This window comes from Gopherus evgoodei, chromosome 10 (assembly GCF_007399415.2).
Source record: "Gopherus evgoodei ecotype Sinaloan lineage chromosome 10, rGopEvg1_v1.p, whole genome shotgun sequence".
NCBI classification, from domain to species: domain Eukaryota; kingdom Metazoa; phylum Chordata; order Testudines; family Testudinidae; genus Gopherus; species Gopherus evgoodei.
The window spans coordinates 31,172,660-31,192,369 of NC_044331.1; the positions used below are offsets into that span (position 1 = coordinate 31,172,660).

A 19,710-nucleotide genomic window follows, 5' to 3' on the forward strand; every position below is an offset into this window, starting at 1 on the left:
ACTTTTCATTTCAAAAGCACACGAGTTTTATCGTTATTAACTTTTGGAAAAGGTAGACTAGTGATATTTTATAATGAACAGTCCATATGGAATATTCCAGATCAGGCCATCATGCAGACCAAAAGAATTTAACATTACTGTCATTGCCAATAAAATCAAAGGAAGGGATATTTGCCACTTAATTTAAAATTATGCTAACTAATTGTCTAGGAAAATCAGGCTTTACCGGCCAGTGATGTCCAAAGACAAATATTTGGCTACGTGCAATGTCCACACGGTTCCAGGCCAATGCCAAGCTCAGCTGATCTGGTGCAGATGCGTTGGTACCTAAGCAAACAAAAGTATTTGGCATTTCACACTTCATGTAAATGAGTGGACATGACTGTAATTTAAATTCTCTGGGGATTAGATTCAGATCTTCAGCTGGTCTAACAGTGAGTAGTGATGTTGAAATGAAAGGAGAGAGTGATTTTTTACACAGTTGAGGATTCAGCTCAATAATCCTTTCAAAATTGGGAACAGTAACATTCTCCCTTGTTCCTTGCAGTTCACAGAAATTGAACTTTAGTCCCTTACTTATTTTAGCAAACAGTGATAAAATATCATTCTCTGTAATGTTGTTTAAAATCACATTATGTAGTTTAAATGTTCAAGAATAATTGTCAGAAGTGATAAAATAATCTCAAATGGTTCAGATTAGCTCACAAACAAAAATCTTTGTGATAAGAGCATTATGGCTGAGTGTGCGCTTTGGAATCAAGCTAACAGTCCAAATCAACATTATTTTCTGTACAAAGATTTACTTTAAAAGCAACAACAAAAACCAAACTCAACTGTTAGAATGTTTGGAAATGACATGGCCAAGGGGAATTGGCTGGATCCCTTAATCCAGCCAGTTGAGTGATTCAGCTCATTCTGCATTGTCATATCATTCTCCACCCTCATGATCCCCCATCTGCTTTACACCTCACGCACAACAATTTTTTAAACCAAACACTTTTATTAGGACCTATGTAAAGGTACAGATAATTTACTAGGAGAGGAAGGGAAATTGATTGATTGAATAGGAAATGGGATTTTATTCATTTGCTATGTTGAACTTTGGGTATATTTTTGCAAATTTTGCGGGGCTAAACTAAGCATGGGTGAGTGGTTTCAGGGGCTAGTGCCACTCCATAATAAATCATCCCTCCTTGCTAAGAGTCTAGACGTTTATCAGAGCTTAAGCAGCTCCTCTGAAAGGCTTATTCCTTCTCTAAAACCCTGCTGACTTTATCCCTAATGCTGCTCCCCTCCCTTCCACAGAGTATAATCAGCAGTTTGACAGATGCTCTAACACAGGTCTGGTGATTCCTTAATCTCATACTTCTCTTCTCCCTACATCTTTCACCTAAAGTCTCTTTGTAATCAACTGATATCAACTTCTGAAGTGCATAACTTCGATGACAGCAGTTGTTCCAACAAAGACAGACTCAGCCACAAGGTTAGGGGGTTTAGACTGGGAGGAGAGAGAGAGCAAGCTTACTGGACAGACCAACCAATTACATTAGAAGTGACTGTAAAGCCTCACGCCAATCCTTGAACTACATCTTTTTGAGGTTTAAAAAATCTAGTTAACTTCTTCCCTCTCCCCATGTTATTTATCATTTTGCATACATTGGCCAGGATGGGAATTGGATGTATTGAAACACCATGAGACAGGTCAGAGAGACAGGTTGGAGAGGTAAAATCTTTTATGGACCAACGTCTGTTGGTGAAAGAGACAAGCGTTTAAGGCTATGTCTACACTGCACACCTTACAATGGTAAGGTAAGCAATGAAAAACACCCCCTGGCGGCAGCAAGTTACAGCACTGTAAAGTGCCAGTGTAAACAGTGCCCCAGCGCTGGGAGCATGGCTTCCAGCACTGTAAACTAATCCCCTTGAGGAGGTGGAGTAACCTGCAGCTGGCGCCGCAACCAAAGCAGCGCTTTGGAGTTTTGTATAGCCAAGCCCTCAGAGTACCTTTGCCAGACCTGAGGACGAGCTCTGCGTAGCTTGAAAGCTTGTCTTTTTCACCAGCAAAAAGTTGGTCCAATAAAAGATATTACCATCACTCACCTTGTCTTTCTAATATACTGGGGACCAACATGGCTACAACAACCACTGCAAACACAAATGAGAAAAGGTTCTTCTGAGATTTCCTGCCCAAGTGGAAGAAGGAAGCTGTGGAAACTTCAGGGTAATGCTATGGAAAAGTTCAGATCTAGACCTTACATATTGGGCTCATATCTTATCAGACCTGAACCCAAAACACCAAACGCTTTGAGGTTACTAATCTGAACTGATAAGAACAGAACAGACAACAGTTTTGGTATTTAGAATGACCCACACAGAGCAAGTTTTATTTTGGTGTTTGTTTTTTTTTTCCAAGTTGGTTTGTTCATCCTTATTTTTTGCCTCATAAAAACTCACCTTTAAGTAGAGCAGTTAAAATAGACATCTCAATGTCCTGTTGCCCTTCAGAACCCATACGGAACACGGTTATCTATAGGATAGAGTAAAACCAAACACACAATTAACTCAGGAACATAACTTAGAACAAAAGAAAGAAAGAGGATAAGGCTATGTCTATACTCCACAGCTTTTAGCAAAAGGGTTGTGTTGGTACAGCTGTGCCGCTAAATGTCATGCAGTGTAGCTGCTGTTCGATGGTTCTCCTGCAGACAATGCGCTGTTCACACTGACACTTGTCGTGGCAAAACTTTTGTCTTTCTGGGGGGTGTTTAAACACCTCTGAAAGACAAAAGTTTGTCGTTCAATTTCCAGTGTTGACATAGCTTAAGGGAAAGAACGAGAGAGAGAAAAGAAAAGAGATAATTGTGTATTTTTCTATATTGTTTGAAAATTTTCAAAATTTGCAATTTCAATTACATTTTTCATTAAAATCTAATTTTGACAAATAAAAAGGGATGAAAACTTTCATATCTTTGTCCTGTTCTTGACTGGCTACACAACTAGTAAAAATAAAAAATCAAAATTTTAAATTTTAATGAAATTTTCCACTGATAGATTTTGACAAAAATACACAGGACAAAATTACTGTGCACAATTTATTTAGTTTTCCATCCATCTCTAGTATTATTTCAGTATTATGAATTGCCCAGTTATATCTGAAATAACCATTATGGCATTTCTTTGACTGAATTTAATATTCACACAAGTTTGAGAGGCAAGTTAAGTAATACATTGACAAAAAGTACAATCCTAGATGAACCTTGGAGGCAACTCTCTTGTACACAAAACTGAATATTTATATTGATGTTTGGTTCAGTTGCTTATTAGTGATTCAAATCTACTGAGTTAAAAATGCACAATAGTGCCTTAACAAAGCAAGTTCCTTGAGACATTTTTCTGCAAACCTGCTTTCCTGTGCTTCACCTCTCAAAACACCCCTCTTTCATCAAGCAGGTAGGTGTGGGTGTGACTTGCACATACAGTCAGTGACCTATGTTGGGGGTGGTGGAAAGCTGCAGGAGGCATTTGCCTCTGGCAGCACAATTCCTGCCCGAAGCATACGACTGGAGAGTACACCCTTTGGATGGTACCATGTGCTACTCCACTTTACACCAAACAAACTCTACTGTCCTCCTCCCACTTCTTTGGTGTGCATTATGCCCTTGCATGCTCACAAAGAGAACACTCCCTGTGTTCCCACAAGCACTGCCAAGGCAGTTGTTCACAGCCCCTTTTCAAACGGACAAGTGGCTAAAACGGGAACCAATCTGAACCTTAAACCACAACCTCATCAAAAAAAGTTTGGGGAAAAAAGCCTATTTAAGTTTTTGCCCCATTATTTTTCATATTTGCGACGGTCCTTCTGGGTTCTGGTTGGCATTAGAAAAGAAGTGCCAAATCACTATAAGAAAGGTAAGATTTCTTCTGACTCCATCAGCTTAGTGTCATTAGAAACAGAGGGCTCAAACCTGCCAGATACTGAGAATTTTGGCCTTGATCCAGCCAAGCACATTAGTCCAGGAGTAGTCCACTAAAGTCAAAGGGACTATTTAGATGCTTGAAGTTAAACATGTGCTGAAGTGCTTTGCTGGATCAGGGCCAGAGTGCACAGCATCTTGCAGGGCTGAACCTAGAAAGCACAATGGGCTTCACAATATATTTTATTAAGCACAGTTACAGTAAAAAGAATGATCTGACACTCACATTCTATGCAAACTTGATCTGGATTTGAAAAAAAAAATGTGATGAAGGAACATAGGAACACTGACTTTCTGTATAGCCAGTGCTGCAAGTATTAATAAATGTTTTGCTCAGTTAGAAAATACTACTTCTGTGGCAGAGAACTGGAGAGTAAAATGGATATAAACATCTAGCTTTCAATGAAGGTATCCTATAGTGTGTCACTGATTCTGAGACTAGAGTGCCTTATACCTGTAAATGTCCTTTACTTTGTATCATTTTTATGTTACCCTAGAATATCTAAAGATGCTTCGCTTTTGCGTACTTGAGTGAGTTTTAATATATTCATATTGGCCTTCCGAAAAGTACATCTATATGCTGTAAGGCAGATGAGCTGATTTATGTTTCTTTATGATTGCCCAATATAAATAACTAGATTAGAAGAATAGTCTGGTAAATAACTTTGTGCATTAGTGATTGTTATGCATTATTAGAATTAGTATTAGAATAACTATTAGAATAAGTTTTAGAATAGCACCTAGAGGACTCAGACAAGATCAGGGTCCCATTGTTCTAGGTGCTGTACACAAATGTAATAAGGAACAGTCCCTGTCCCAAGGAGATTGCAATCTAAATAGACAAGGCAGACAGTAGGGTGGGAGGACAGGAAATACTACTGTTCCTATTTTACAGATGGGGATTGAAACACAGAGAAAGAAAACAACTCACCCAACTCAAACAGGGCATCTACTAGACTGTAAGCTCCCTGGGGCAGGGGGCATCTTTCTGGTTATATGTATGTACAATGTACAAAGCACAGTAGTGTCCTGGTCTTGTAGACTAGGGAAAGTTATTACAGGTTAATTGGAGCACCTGTGGCCAATTAAGGCCATGCCAGGAACCCAATAAAAAATCTGTGCTTCAGGAAGACAGGGCGGAATGAGGAAGGATACAGGACTGGAGTTTGGAGGCATGTTGCTGAAAATTGAAAGACCAGAGAACCAGAGGAAGAGAGACCCTGCCCCAGCAGAGCAGAGAAACTCCTTCCTCTCGTGTCAAGGACGAAGGGTAACTCTACCCAAGGGGGAAGAGGGTAAGAAATCCACAGGGGTTGAGAGGGGCTTGGGCTCAGAGTGAGGAGCAAACCCAGATCCCTTCTCTCCGCTTCCCTCCTCTACCACCTTCCTGGGCCACTAGCGGGGCCCTTGGCACCCCAAGAGCACGGGTAAAGGGTGGCATCCTAGCCTCCCTGCCAAGAAAAGCATGGGACCCACCATACCAATGTTGGCCATTATGTCACAATCCTTGGAACCTTACTTCAGTTTCTGTTCAGTCCTTAGAGTAAAGATTGAGTAAAAATTGCATAAGAATCACAGGACTGGGCCTTTATTTAGGAAACTAGGGTTTGAGAACTAAAAAGCATAAAAATCTAAGGAATGGAGCTAAATTTGAAATTGCATCGTTTTTCCTTGATGCAAATGCTGAACTCCCCAGAGTACAAATGGGAGTTCTACACTAGGAATGATGTCACCTTCTGATGTACCTCCAAAACAAAATTATTGGAAGTCAAGGAAGGAAAAGAACATTTGGGAAAAACAGGAGGCCACTATGACACTAAACAGGCAGGGAATTACAGACTGGCATTGAAGGGCTTAATTCTTATCTTGAAATTTGTGGGAACTGATGTTAGTACCTCCTGGCCAACTGAGGTAACTATTAGAATGAAGATTCTGCGACTTGTGCCAAGACTGTGGGTGCTCAATGACAAATGGCCAGATTCTACAAGAGGTCAGCAAATAAGCACCTCTCCGAAAGCCCCCCCAAAAAATTATAAGTGTAGGTCAGAGGTATCTATCCTAATACTGTCTCGCCACAAAACCCACAGCCAGCTTGCTCTGCTGAGCTTCTTAACTGGAGCAGAGAGTGGCTTTGGAGATTGGGGTGTGGATTGGTTGTTTTTTGTGCACACTGTGGCTTTTTGACCCAGCCAGGACCCCATCAGCCCAGCCCACTGAAGAGATTGTTTGTGCTCTGGGCTGCCAGAAGATGGGTTCACATTAACACTGCTGTTACTGAGTGTAAACGATATTCAGTGGTGTTGTGAACATCATACATTAGCCAAGATTTTTACCTAACGTTTGGATCTGGAGAAAAATATCAGATATTTAAATACTAATATCCAGGTCATCACAGGACTAGAAAAATAGTGAAAGTCTCTAAAATTCATTCTCTATTTTATGATTTCTAGCTCTTTACCAGCTTCTTTTTAATACTTTTACAGAGAAGAATACGACAGAAGAAGGGGAAAGAGTTGGAGGCTGCTGAGACTCAGAGTTGATTTGATGGAAAAGATTTGATTAACTGGATTTCTGGATGTTCTGTTTGCTGCTCTTTATCCCCAAAGTGGGACATCAGGATTAATATTTAAGCTGATAAAATTGGTCTCATAACTCCCATTATTTACCCTAATTGCTGAATGCTCATTCTGTAACTTACTAAATTTTGTTTTGGCAGCAAAAGGCTATGAAAAATCATTCTTTGATTGATGCTTTGACTGCCAGAGTCAGATTCTACAATAAAAGACAGTTACATATGCTAGCCTTCCAGACTAGCATATGTAACTTGAGGATTTTGAGAATATTTCCTGATGGAATCTTTGGATGCAGGTTCATATTAATGGTGTTGGGTGGGGTTCTGTACATTTTACCTGCAATCAGGCCTGAAATCATGGCTTTATCATGCTAACCATATAACATTGTCCAGACATCAGTTAGAGATGGACAGACATAAATGGCTCATTTACACTGATGCGGCTCTTATTGATCATAATGAGGCCAGCATTAACAGAACTGAGGGAAGAACTGACCCAATGGAATCTTTCACTAGCATCACACATTCCTTGGACCAAATTCTGAAGTCCTTAACTTGGATCTTATTCAGTCAAAACTGCCATTGAGAGTCAGTGGCGTATGCATGAGTAAGGAGCAGGAGCTGGAATCTGCTGCTCTTACACACAAGAAGTAGCACCTCCCTCCATGCGTACTCCCTTTATTGTGGATGAACTGGGCCTTAAGCATAAACTTGAGTATTTAGACGTGGGTTAAAACATCTTTGTTCATTTAATCTGCAAGAATCAGATCCCATTCTGGAAATGCAAACTGCTGCAGATACATAACTATGTGGGAAAAAACAAACATGAATATACTTTCTTTTCCCTGACACTTCTCAGTGTACAGTGCCATGTTATGAGGGGGAACTATAGTCCCACCTCTCAAAGGTATTTAAGTGCCTAAATCCCATGGATTTAAATTATTTCAATGGGAGTTAGGCACCTTAATATCTTTGAGGAGCTGGGTCAACTTGTTCACAGAGATCAGACTGTCATGGTGTGTGGCTGTCCTATAGTGCCTCCTGCTGGCGTAGTATTCCACTCCTGCTCCTTGCCTCATTTTCCCTCCCCAAGGTGGGTATCAGCTCACACACTAGCCAGTTCCAGAGGGGTTTCTTACCCCTCCGGCCAAATCACAGCCAAGAAATCCTAACTAAAAAGTCCCAACAAATAAAAAAGGAGCTTCTGCCCTTTGGGGCCTCTCTTCAGACCATGCTCTGAGCCTTATTCCTTATTCCAGGCTCAGAGGATCCTGGAATAGGGAATAAGGTCCCACATTCCCTTGGCAGACAGGGATTGGGACATCTAGTCCTAAGAAGCAGGAAGCACTTGGAAGAAGAAATAGAGGAGGGAAATACAGACTCTCTCATCATAAAGGGATAGGAGATGTTCTCTTCCTGCAAGAGAAGAGCTGCACCTCTTTCCATCTAGTGCTCAGCCTAGTTAACTCCCCTCAGTCTATTTCATGGAGATGTGGCATCGCTTCACTAGGGACAGAATCAGGTATAGCAGAGATAAGGCAATTGTCCTCAAGTTCGTACTAAAAATTGTGGCACACCTGGTTACTGCAGTTAGGAGAGAGGGGTTTGGTATTTCAGTCCCACTCCCACCTCTAAAAATAACCAGCATTTAGAAAAGAAAAAAACAACACTGAAAATGGAAAAAGCTAGACTTAGCCAGTTGAAACTCCTGTTAAAAACAAAGCTGTTAAAATGTCATTGTTGTTTGAAAATGTCTGCTTCAGATTTGCAACCCAAAAGAATTAACTGGAAATCTACCCCTTGACACAAGGGAGGATATACTCATACAATGAAAATATGAAAAAAATTCCACAGCTGCAATTAACCAAGTGGAAACATTCATTGGTCCCCTTTGCATGCTAAAAACAACAGACTATAACCCCATAAGTACAAGCACTATTGATTGATGATGGATGAATATGTTTATGAATCCTAGACAATTTTCTTTTCCTTACAAGTGAGTTTCTCCCCTGGTGGGACTTGAAGGAGCGTGACTCAATGATGTGGATAATACTGTCATGGCAAGCATGGATCAGGAATGACATTGATGCTTAAGAACATTAAAAACAATTTTTCCCCCAGGACTTAAAAAAGACAAGTCAATTGTAAAAGGATGCAAGACAGAAGACTAAAATCACTGCTTCCGGGAATCCTTCCTCCAATTATCTTTTCACTACCTTCTGCACTTGATCCTCCCATCATGTCTATTTTAGGGCCCAAATCTGTCCCACTGAAGTCCATTGGAATGTTTCCATTCCTCTAAATGGGAATCTGGCCATTAAGTTGGAACTTGTTTGGGATGGGAGTGATCTTGCCTTAGTCTATATTTGTGAATCATTGTGTACATTTCTGGCACTCTGTGAATGAAAGACAAATAGTAACAATATGTAAATGGGATTTGAAAGGAAGGGTAGGGTTGTACTAAGGTTAAGGCATTTGTGAATGAATGTTATGGCACTTACAAGTTCCTTCTTTTTCATACATTCCATGAGAATGACAAACAGCTGATGGGCTTGGTTCCGGTTATAGTTGAAGGTTTTTTGAATGGTAACTAGAAGCTGGTCCCTGAGGGATTCACTTATTATCCTAATAGAAAAAAAAAGAGAAAATACCTAAAAATAATATAAATTACACTCTGTCATTAAAACAAAAAACAACAAGAATTTTTATATCAGTCCAGTTTCTTTGTTTTGAGAATATATAATTTATCCAGGATCTTCCTATTTTATGATATAAGATTATGGGACTAATGAAAAGAGTTAGCAGTACTCTCATGAGATCAATACCAAAACTGGTTCCCATATGCATGTCTGAAAATCTTAACACAGGAGCCAAAAACTGAACGGCTAGGTGCCTGAACCATCTTTTCATTCACAGAGATGATAGCCACTGCAGCTACATGTTTTGTACCTCTATGTGAGGATCAACCAAGGAATTCTGTCTCCAGAGGACATTTTACAAGACCACTAATTTCACCTTAAAATGCTGCAAATGCTTTTCTGTAAAGCTGAAGGAATGGGATTTTGGGGATAGTGGGATGGGCGTATTGGGTTATGCTACTGGGTAGTACTGTATTTGTAAGTGGACTATGAATTGAGTTCTTGTCAAGGGGAGCCTGGAAGCTCATACAGAATATTTAAAAATATGACGTCTAAAGAAAAGTATACTTAAAGAAGTTGAAAAAGTTTCAGCAATGTTTAAATGATTTGATTTGGGTCTGTGAAAGTAACATGAGATGTGAGCCCTCCAACCTTCACTGGATTCTTCATAAAACATTTACTTCAAGAAGATGGCAAATATTACCAACAGACATTCAGAGCAGCAAAACTGCTGAAGCTACAAAATATAGATAAATTAAGAGCTCAACAGAAAATTGCTCTCTCTAATCTGAAAGCAGAGACTCCAAAGATTCCTCATCATCAAGCAATGCAATTATCTCATCATCATCTGATAGGGAAATTGGACATAGCGTCGGGCATACTGCAATAGACAGCCATGCAGCAGTGAGCTATCAAACAGATTGATTTCTGATGAGTTATTTCAATTAAATTTGAATACAGTAGAGAAGACTAGAAAGATGGTGAAGACGGGAAAACTGAGAAATGTGTTGGTGAATTAAAACAGGACATTTTCGTGAACATTTTATCCTTTTTGTTTTTAAAATTCAATTTTGTAACTTGAACGAAAGCTTGTGTCAAAATTTCAAAATTTTCATCCACCTCTACTGGCAACATAGAGGCAAACTGGGTAGTATCATACCACCAATGACCTGATCTGTCCACAACCTTTGTAATGATCCTAAAAATCTTACCCCCCTTCTTCAGAATATTTATGTGCAAAAGACAGAATGTCAGATGCTCGTCCACTGCCATCACAGATCACAACGGGCAGAGGGGGCTCTTCTCGCAGGCATTCCAGGACAATAGAGATCACATTGGGACCCCCTTCAACTATGAGCCCAACCACGGGCACACCTTGTCCCAGACCTGTAAAAGAAACAGGTGTGTCATTAAACACAAGTAACGGTACTGGGTTTGTTTCAAAGAGGTGGAATGGTGTGAACGTGTGTGAATTCTGTGTTATGGCTTCCCAGTGAACCAGAGCAGTGAGGAAGCTTCAGGAAAAGAAATGGAGGGTGCGCATGATTGGGTGATGGCGTGAAAGATATCGCCTATGTTTCTCCACAGTCCCAAGAGAAAGAAAGCAAAATGTCTCCCAGCCAACTTTCTTCGGTACTGCTACTTACTGTTTATTTATTCACACATGCGTTAAGTGATCCGTTTTGCAATCTCAATTGCATGGGAATCTTGTTAGAGTCCATCTGTAGCTAGATCAACTATACCAGCGGTAGGCAACCTATGGTACGGGTGCCGAAGGTGGCACACGAGCTGGTTTTCAGTGGCACTCACATTGCCCAGGTCCTGGCCACCAGTCCAGAGGGCTCTGCATTTTAATTTAATTTTAAATGAAGCTTCTTAAACATGTTAAAAACCTTATTTGCTTTACATACAACAATAGCTTAGTTACATATTATAGACTTATAGAAAGAGACCTTCTAAAAACATTACAATGTATTACTGGCACACAAAACCTTAAATTAGAGTGAACAAATGAAGACTCGGCACATCACTTCTGAAAGGTTGCCGACCCTTGAAGTCTAACTCTAATACCTTATTACCCCAATTAATATTCTGATGGCTCCAGGCTATTGTCTCCTTGCTACTTTTGACTAGTTTGGTAGTTAAACACCATGTCATCCTCAACATGACATCCATCTATGCTCTCTCTTCAGATAGAAGCATTAATTTGCTCTCTTTATCATTAGGTTGAAATGGCTGGCCGATGTAAGAGACAACAGCTGAGCATCCCTTTGCTGTCCCTGCCCTACTATGAACTCCAGGCATAGGATGACAAAGGGAAGCCCACAGGTCACATGGTCTCTGGAGTCTTGGTCACTTGATCACTTAGAACTCAGGAAAATGCAAGGCAAAAAGTATTAGGTGCAAGCTGTCTGATTTCACTACCCATAAGCATTTGGATCAAGTTCTTAATTCTGTAAAATGATCAACATTTCATAAAGAGGTTGTCTGTTTTTTTAAAAAGTTCACTGAGAAACTGTGGAAGGTACCACAACAGCAACCCTGCATATTTAATTCATCTCTCTGCAGAACAGGCACAGCATGGACAGCGGTAGGTCAAGTCTCCTCACACTGTCCAGCCAATGCATCCTATATCTGATCTGGAGGGATCCCAGAGATTGGTTCAGCCTTTATGCCCATTGAATCATAGAATCGTAGAATATCAGGGATGGAAGAGACCTCAAGAGATCATCTAGTCCAACCCCCTGCTCAAAGCAGGCAGGGCTGCCCAGAGGATTCAGGGGGCCTGGGGTAAAGCAATTTTGGAGGCCCCTTCCATAAAAAAAGTTGCAATACTATAGAATACTATATTCTCACAGGGGCCCCTGCAGGACCTGGGGCAAATTGCCCCACTTCCCTCCACCCCCCGGTAGCCCTGAAAGCAGGACCAATTCCCAACTAAATCATCCCAGCCAGGGCTTTGTCAAGCCTGACTTTAAAAACCTCAAACCAAGGAGATTCCACCACCTCCCTAAGTAACCCAATCCAATGCTTCATCACCCTCCTAGTGAAATTTTTTTCCTAATATCAAACCTAAACCTCCCCTAATGCAACTTGAGACGATTATTCCTTGTTCTGTCATCTGCTACCACTGAGAACAGTCTAGATCCATCCTCTTTGGAACCCTCTTTCAGGTAGTTGAAAGCAGCTATCAAATCCCTCCTCATTCTTCTCTTCTGCAGACTAAACAATCCCAGTTCCCTTAGCCTCTCCTCGTAAGTCATGTGCTCCAGCCCCCTAATCATTTTTATTGCCCTCTGCTGGACTCTTTCCAATTTTTCCACTTCCTTCTTGTAGTGTGGGGCCCAAAACTGGACACAGTACTCCAGATGAGGCCTCACCAATGCAGAATAGAGGGGAATGATCACGTCCCTCGATCTTCTGGCAATGCTCCTACTTATACAGCTCAAAATACCGTTAGCCTTCTTGGCAACAAGGGCACACTGTTGACTCATGTGCAGCTTCTCATCCACTGTAACCCCTAGGTCTTTTCTGCAGAACTGCTGCCTAGCCATTCGGTCCCTAGTCTGTAGCAGTACATGGGATTCTTCTGTCCTAAGTGCAGGACTCTGCACTTGTCCTTGTTGAATCTCATCAGATTTCTTTTGGCCCAATCCTCTAATTTGTCTAGGTCTCTCTGTATCCTATTTCTACCCTCCAGCGTTATCTACCACTCCTCCCAGTTTAGTGTCATCTGCGAACTTGCTGAGGGTGCTGTCCACGCCATCCTCCAGATCATTAATGAAGATATTGAACAAAACTGGCCCCAGGACCGAGCCTTCGGGCACTCCGCTTGATACCGGCTGCCCACTGGACATGGAGCCATTGATGACTACCTTTGAGCCTTTCACATCTCTGCTTAGACGTCCAACAAGGGTGCCAAATAGTGCCACTTGGAGTGACTTTTATTTTTTAAATTATGTGGCCACTAGTAACTGGATTGAGGCTTCCCTCATGTTGTTAACTCCTGTACTTTGTCAGATTCCCATCTTTAGTTTTATTGATGGTGAAATGACCAAACACCAATTAAATAAGAAAGGAAGAAAACCAAACTCCAGAAGTGTATAAAACAAAGGTGCTTTAGCCTTTATCTGACACTCTGTTATGTTCTTCTGCTTTTTTAAGACCATTTAAAAACCCCAGTTAGTAGCTGCTATCAGTCCCTATGTCACTGCTATTTTGAATTGATTTCCTCTTATTTAAGAAATAACAGCCACTGAAAGCTCCCTAGGATAATCATTACCTGAGGCACTAAAATGTTAAGATTTATTTCAGCTATAGGAAAGATTTTATTTTTAATGATTTTTTTTAAATAATCACCTTATTTTTTCAATCTTGAAATTAAAAAGCCCCCTTTACATATACTATTTATTGTTGATTTGAAAAGTAATGAGCCAAATTCTTTTCTAAGTTACAGCACTATAAAAGTACTAGGTATGTGGTTGCAACTGAGAGAACAAATTGGCCCACTGGCTGAAGTTGATTCCTAACAGTTTCAAAAATAAAAATCATATTACTTACGTAAAACCAGATTTTCTGACCCCAAATCTCCATGTTCTCTGAAATTCACATCAAAACCAAAGTTTATTTTTACAAAACCCTGGTTTTACAAAGGTTTCAAATATTTCATAAGACCTTCATGAAATCAGGGGTTGTCAAAAAGAGAAAATAATTAGAGCCCTGCAAATCTGTGGATATCCACTTTATATCCATGGATCGGATGCAGATACAAATTTTGTATCCAGGCAGGGTTCTAAAAAACATTATTATTTCATATTAACTTCTCTCTCTCACCTACCTCATATCCCCACCCCCCCACCAAGCAAGACCATAGACTATTTAAAAAGTACAGTAAATTATTAATGATGCTGTTTCTCCTCCCATTGATTTTTGAGTGAGGGGGAAAAATCAATGACTATTAATACTTATTAGATAACATGGAGTATTTTCAAGCCTAGTTATTCCTGCCAAAGTTTAGGAATCCATACCTGGTGAATGCCAAACTCTGAAACTCAGGAGATCTAATTAACGTTTTTAATAGTTATTTTTAAAGTGTGCCCACTTCCAGTCCTCTGATAATAAGCTCAAGAGACTCAAACTTCAATGATATGTCTGAAGAGGCAGCAGAAAATTTTTAAAGCTGACATGTTAATGAATATAGTTTTCGTTTTGCCCTTGTCTCAGTTGCAGATTCTCAAATCGGCCTCCTGTTTTGAGACATTATTCAATAACTATGCATTATTTAGAATAAAAATAATTACAGCTGGGCAACCACAGGAAAACCAGCCCAGCCATCTCTCTCATTTATATTTTTTTCCAGATCAGGATATTACAGAAGGTTCAATGGAGAAAGAAATCACTGATCAAGTTTTGAGAGAAATCACACAAAATGCATCTGATAAATGATTTAGAAATGGATAATGGGGAAGAAGTAAACAGTAGATCTGCATGAAACTTTACATGTGAAACCCTTAAACTAGATGAGATTTGCCTAGGTTAGAGATTCATTAAAAATGCAAATCTCTGGTTAAATTCATCAGAAGAGTTGCAGAATTTTGACTGTGAAATTCAAAGCGAAACTCAGGGGATACAAACCCAAATAGAGAGAAATAAAAAATGTTAGCGCACACTCTTGGAAACAGGAACCACAGAATACTGGTTAAAAGAAATTAGATGAAGCATTATTCCCTAGAGTGTATTCAGTGAGGCCTCTGAACATTGGCTTGAAGTACACAAAATATCTTTATCTTTCTTTTCCTTCATGAATCTCTTTCACTGAAAGTCTTGTGTCATTGAATTTCCTTCTCTCTATTATTCCTCACCTTCCCTTCCTCCTTTTCTGAGCCTTACTCTTCTATATTTCCCATCCTGTTAGATTCAAGCCTTCTGTGTTAGTAATCAGGCAGCACATGTTTTTGTTCCAGTTACACTGATCTGATCAAGTTTCAGTCTGTGGTCAACAACCAGCACAAAAAAATCTAAATTTCAGTCCAACAAGAATAATTTTTTTTGAAAATCCACTTCGTTCAAGATATTAATGTTCACAGTTTGTCTAAAATCTCCCATTGAACTTACGTGTGTTAATTTTCTGAAGGGAGATGTGTTTTTCCAGTTGACGTCGCAACTTAACTTCAGCTCCATATTTACCAAGTGTGCCGTTGTCCGCTAAGATGAAGTGTGTATGAGAACTGTTGAGCACACAGAGCTTACTTAGAGGGTTTGACATTGTTTGGTAAACTCTTGACACCTGTCAGAGGGATATGTGCATAAAAATGAAAAAAAGGCTTTACTTGCTACTATATATACACATGTAATAAACCCACAGCCACAATTTTCAAAATAACGACATGCCGCACCAAGAAGAGAATCTAGTAATAGAGGCCTTTATAATGTGAAATAAAGAAGAACCTGTCTTTAGCTGTCCAGCCAGTAACTAAAGGATCTCTCACTTGCTCCTTTACAAGTGCTAAAAACCTTCTCCATAGCCATTGTATTGTGTAATTCCCTCAGCCAATTTGCCAAAATTTTCTTCTGCATAACCTGGAGCCCCGAGTAATTCATATTCAACAGCTGAGTGCCAATCTATAATGAATCCTTTGTGTTGCCCATGTATGGGCACCCTGGATGTCTACAAAACTCTCAGCATATGGCATTGGGGTTAGAACCCAGCAGTTTCCAGTACACAAAAAACAGGCCCCTGCTACTTGCACTAAAAAAGTACCTTTTTAGCTACACATACTATACTTATTTTGTATTGATACAGCAACAAGTGAAATGAATACATCTTAAGTATATCTTTACTGAAAAAGTGTTCTCAAGAGTAACCAGTTTCCTAGACGAACACAGGCATTATCTATCTGTGACACATCAATTATATCTGTAACTGTGCTGAAAACAGAACACGCTTCATAGCTTGCATGAATTGTCCTTTGTGTCATCAGTAGTAGCTGTTGGAGATCACAGAGACACGTGCAATATGCTGGAATTCAAGATTAAAATCAATCAACATTTATTAACCCTTAGAACACTTATGACAAATATACCCTCTCTCATGTCTCCATTGAGAGACTAAAGGTAAATTATCATCTTCAGCTCCTTCCTTTCCTCGTTGTACATGGAGAAGATGCCACATGCCTGCCCAACTACTGTTACCTTCTTCCCCCTTTCCTCAGCAAAACATTTTGAGCATAATCAGATGGAGAATGTTAGAATAATGTACATTAATTTCAGCTCTAGAAATACTCTGGAAAGAGAGAAAAACAAATACACAAGAACTGCAAACAGACGAAGCATGCATTTTGTTACACAGTTGATATCCCACTATGAGAGTTTTCTTACAGTAGAGACTTACATCTTTCCCAATCAGATCCTCCTTATTTTCCACAATGCCCCATGGTGCAATTCCTATGGCACAGATTCGTCCTCTGGACTTGGAAGAATGATCTTTCAAGGCATCTCCCACATGGCGAATTACTCCTACAGGTACAATTCATTCAAATTCATTATTGACACTTCAGAGGCTTATGCTGAAGTGCTGATTTCTATTTTCTAACTTTACAGTGTAATATACTTGAAAGGCACACAATTTTTGAAACTGTTTTCAGAAAACTCTAGTTTCTGAAAAATCATCCTTTAAATAATATGCTTTGAAATTTAAAAAAAATCTTTAATTTTTTTTTATATGAAACAGTTTTCTGCTCCCTTGCTCTGTATACAAGGGTCTTCATATCAAGGGGGAGAAAGCACTATAAAATACACAAAGAAAACAAACAAAAATAGCAAAAAGTACTTTTTCAGTTCTAGCAATCTTAGGTGCTATTTGTAAGTAAAAGAGAGAGAAGTTTTGTTGCAGGGAAATGTGAGTTTCACATTGATAGGGTCCATTTAAATATAAAAACCATAAAATATGAGTGAAAAACGTTATAACACAGTCCCTTGTCCTATGTTGTCTCTTCATTTTGTTGACACACTTCCAAAGGTATTGATGAAAGAACCATTCCTTGAATAATTTATAACTGAAGTGGACAAAGCACTGGATAATATACAATGGAAAATAGTCCTGCATGGAAAAGGAGACGGGTCTAAATGACTAAATAAGACTTTACCACTTCTAATAGCTATGACTTATGATACACCAAGAAAAATTAGTCAACTTTACTTTAGCTTGAGGAAATGCAATAATTCAGATATTGCTTGGAAGTCCAGGAAACTAGAAATGGAGTGAAACAGTCAAAACTGAAGCTGTGGCAGGTAACTGCCTCCTAAGAGTAGCTGCACTTAGATTACACTTTGAAGTAGTAGATCCCAAAGAGAGAAACCATCCTTATTCCAGTTGCTTTCTTAGGCACTGATCTTATATTGTAATGTGTGTGGGTGAACCCTGCATCCTCATGAAGCCCCACTGAAGTCACTTCAACCCCAGTCCTGCAAAGACTCTCATTTGGAGCTTAAACTGACATACTGTGAATAGTACCATTGGCTTCAGTGTGACTATTCACAGTGTGTTAGTTTAAGCACATGCGTAAGTCTTGGCAAAACTGGGGTCTTCTTGTGTGTGCGATACGGCAGCAAGCTAAATGATAGATATCTAATAAATCAAACATTTATTTATTTAAACATTGTTCTCATCGAGAGCAATCACCATCTTACATTTGTGAGAGTCTTAGGAGGGCATGTAATATATACCTATAAAACATCTGTCAAAGAGGCCCCCACGCAGGCACAGAGATCTGCCTGCGTGCATCATAATGCAGGATCAGGCCTTTAGTTTGCATACATTTTCTATGAAATAACCAATTATAAAGATATAGTGTAATTAACTCTGCCCACCATATACTAGAAATATGGTTAAAAGAAATTACATTTGAATATGTTGAAGCTCAGTCAGTATCAACATAGCCCACATCAAATGGATTAAAAACTGACAGACAGTGATGATTCCCCATTTACAATTACATTTTACAATCTGAGAATATGTGACTGGTTCTTGGCCCTCTGCTCTCTAACATTTTTATCAGTGACTCAGAAAAAAACAAAATCTTGCAGATGACACAAAAATTGGGGAAGTGGTAAATAATGAAGAGTGGGGCAAAAAATCAGTGGGTCCACTGGACGAACATAAGAACAACTATACTGGACCAGTGGTCCATCTAGCCCAGTATCCAGTCTTCTGACAGTGGCCAGTGCCAGGTGCTTTAGAGGGCATGAACAGAACAAGGAAATTATCAGGTGATCCATTCCCTATCGCCCACTCCCAGTTTCTGGCAAACAGAGGCTAGGGACACTCAAGAGCATGGTGGTGCATCTCTGCCCATCCTGGCTAATAGCCATTGATAGAACTATCCTCAATGAACTTATCTAGTTCTTTTCTGAACCCTGTTATATTTTTGGCCTTCACAACATCCCCTGGCAGAGAGTTCCACAGACTGACTGTGTGTTGTGTGAAGTAGTACCATATATACATGTTCATAAGCTGAATTTTTTTAGTAAAAAAGGGACGTACCGGAGAAGGGGTGTGGCTTATAAACAGGCATAGAGAGGGAGAAGTGGGACACAGCCGCTCCCCCCCAACAGAGGGAGCAAGGAGAGGCAGCACAGCCAGCAGAGCCAGAAGGGAAGAGGTGGGGCCAGTGTCTCTCCACTTCTGGCCATGCTGCTCTCCCCCGAGTCTCCGAAGCAACTGCAGCTCTGGAGTTGGCAGGCTGCAGCTGTGCCACTTGGCCCCGTCCCCCAGACCAGGCTGTGGCCACACTGCCTGGCCCGCCGGAACATCCTGTGGCTGTGTCGCCTGGCCCAACCCAAGCATGCTGTGGCCACGCCGCCCAGCCCAGCCCGCTGGAACATGCTGCGGCCGCGCTGCCCGGTCTGGCCCACCGGAGCTGGCTGTGGCTGCACTGCCCAGCCTGCTGGAGCAGCTCCAGCCAGGCCAGAGACATCCTCCCCAGATAAGGTGGGAAGGGATGGGATGGGGAGAGTGTGGGGGTCCCGGGCTAGAAGTGGGGTCATGTGGGGGGTGGTCACAGGGGTTACTCCTGACTCCCAGCTTCTCCCCCACAAAAAATTTCCCCACCAGTTGCTGTCCCAGCCTGTCAGGGTAAGCAGCTGGCACACTGGGACACTTTGTTTACTTAGGTTTACCTCCGTGCCTGCAGATGCTCAAGGTAAACAAACCATCTCTGCCCACCAGCAGCTTATCCTGATGGCCTGAGAGCCAAAGTTTGCTGACCCCTGAATTATAGGGTTGGCTTATGAACGGGTTATAAAATTTTTCCATTTTTATTTATCCATCTGGGGGGGGATCAGCTTATAAATGAACCGGCTTATGATCGAGTATATACGGTACTTCCTTTTGTTTATTTTAAACCTGTTGCCTTTTAATTTCATTGGGTGACCCTAGTTCGTATGTTATCTTAGTTCCTTATTCATTTTCTCCACACCAGTCAAGATTTCATAGACCTCTATCATATCCCCCTTAGTCATTGCTTTT

The 19,710-nt window shown here is 40.5% G+C and overlaps 1 protein-coding gene across 1 annotated transcript in view; it reads right to left on the reverse strand.

The window, feature by feature from the left end:
* TRPM1 (transient receptor potential cation channel subfamily M member 1) overlaps positions 1–19,710 on the reverse strand; it is a 215,835-nt gene that overhangs the window by 57,625 nt on the left and 138,500 nt on the right. Inside the window, 6 exon segments of the mRNA XM_030576838.1 lie at positions 227–327; positions 2,455–2,527; positions 9,048–9,171; positions 10,397–10,571; positions 15,300–15,471; positions 16,576–16,700. Coding sequence (XP_030432698.1) covers positions 227–327; positions 2,455–2,527; positions 9,048–9,171; positions 10,397–10,571; positions 15,300–15,471; positions 16,576–16,700 — 770 coding nt within the window.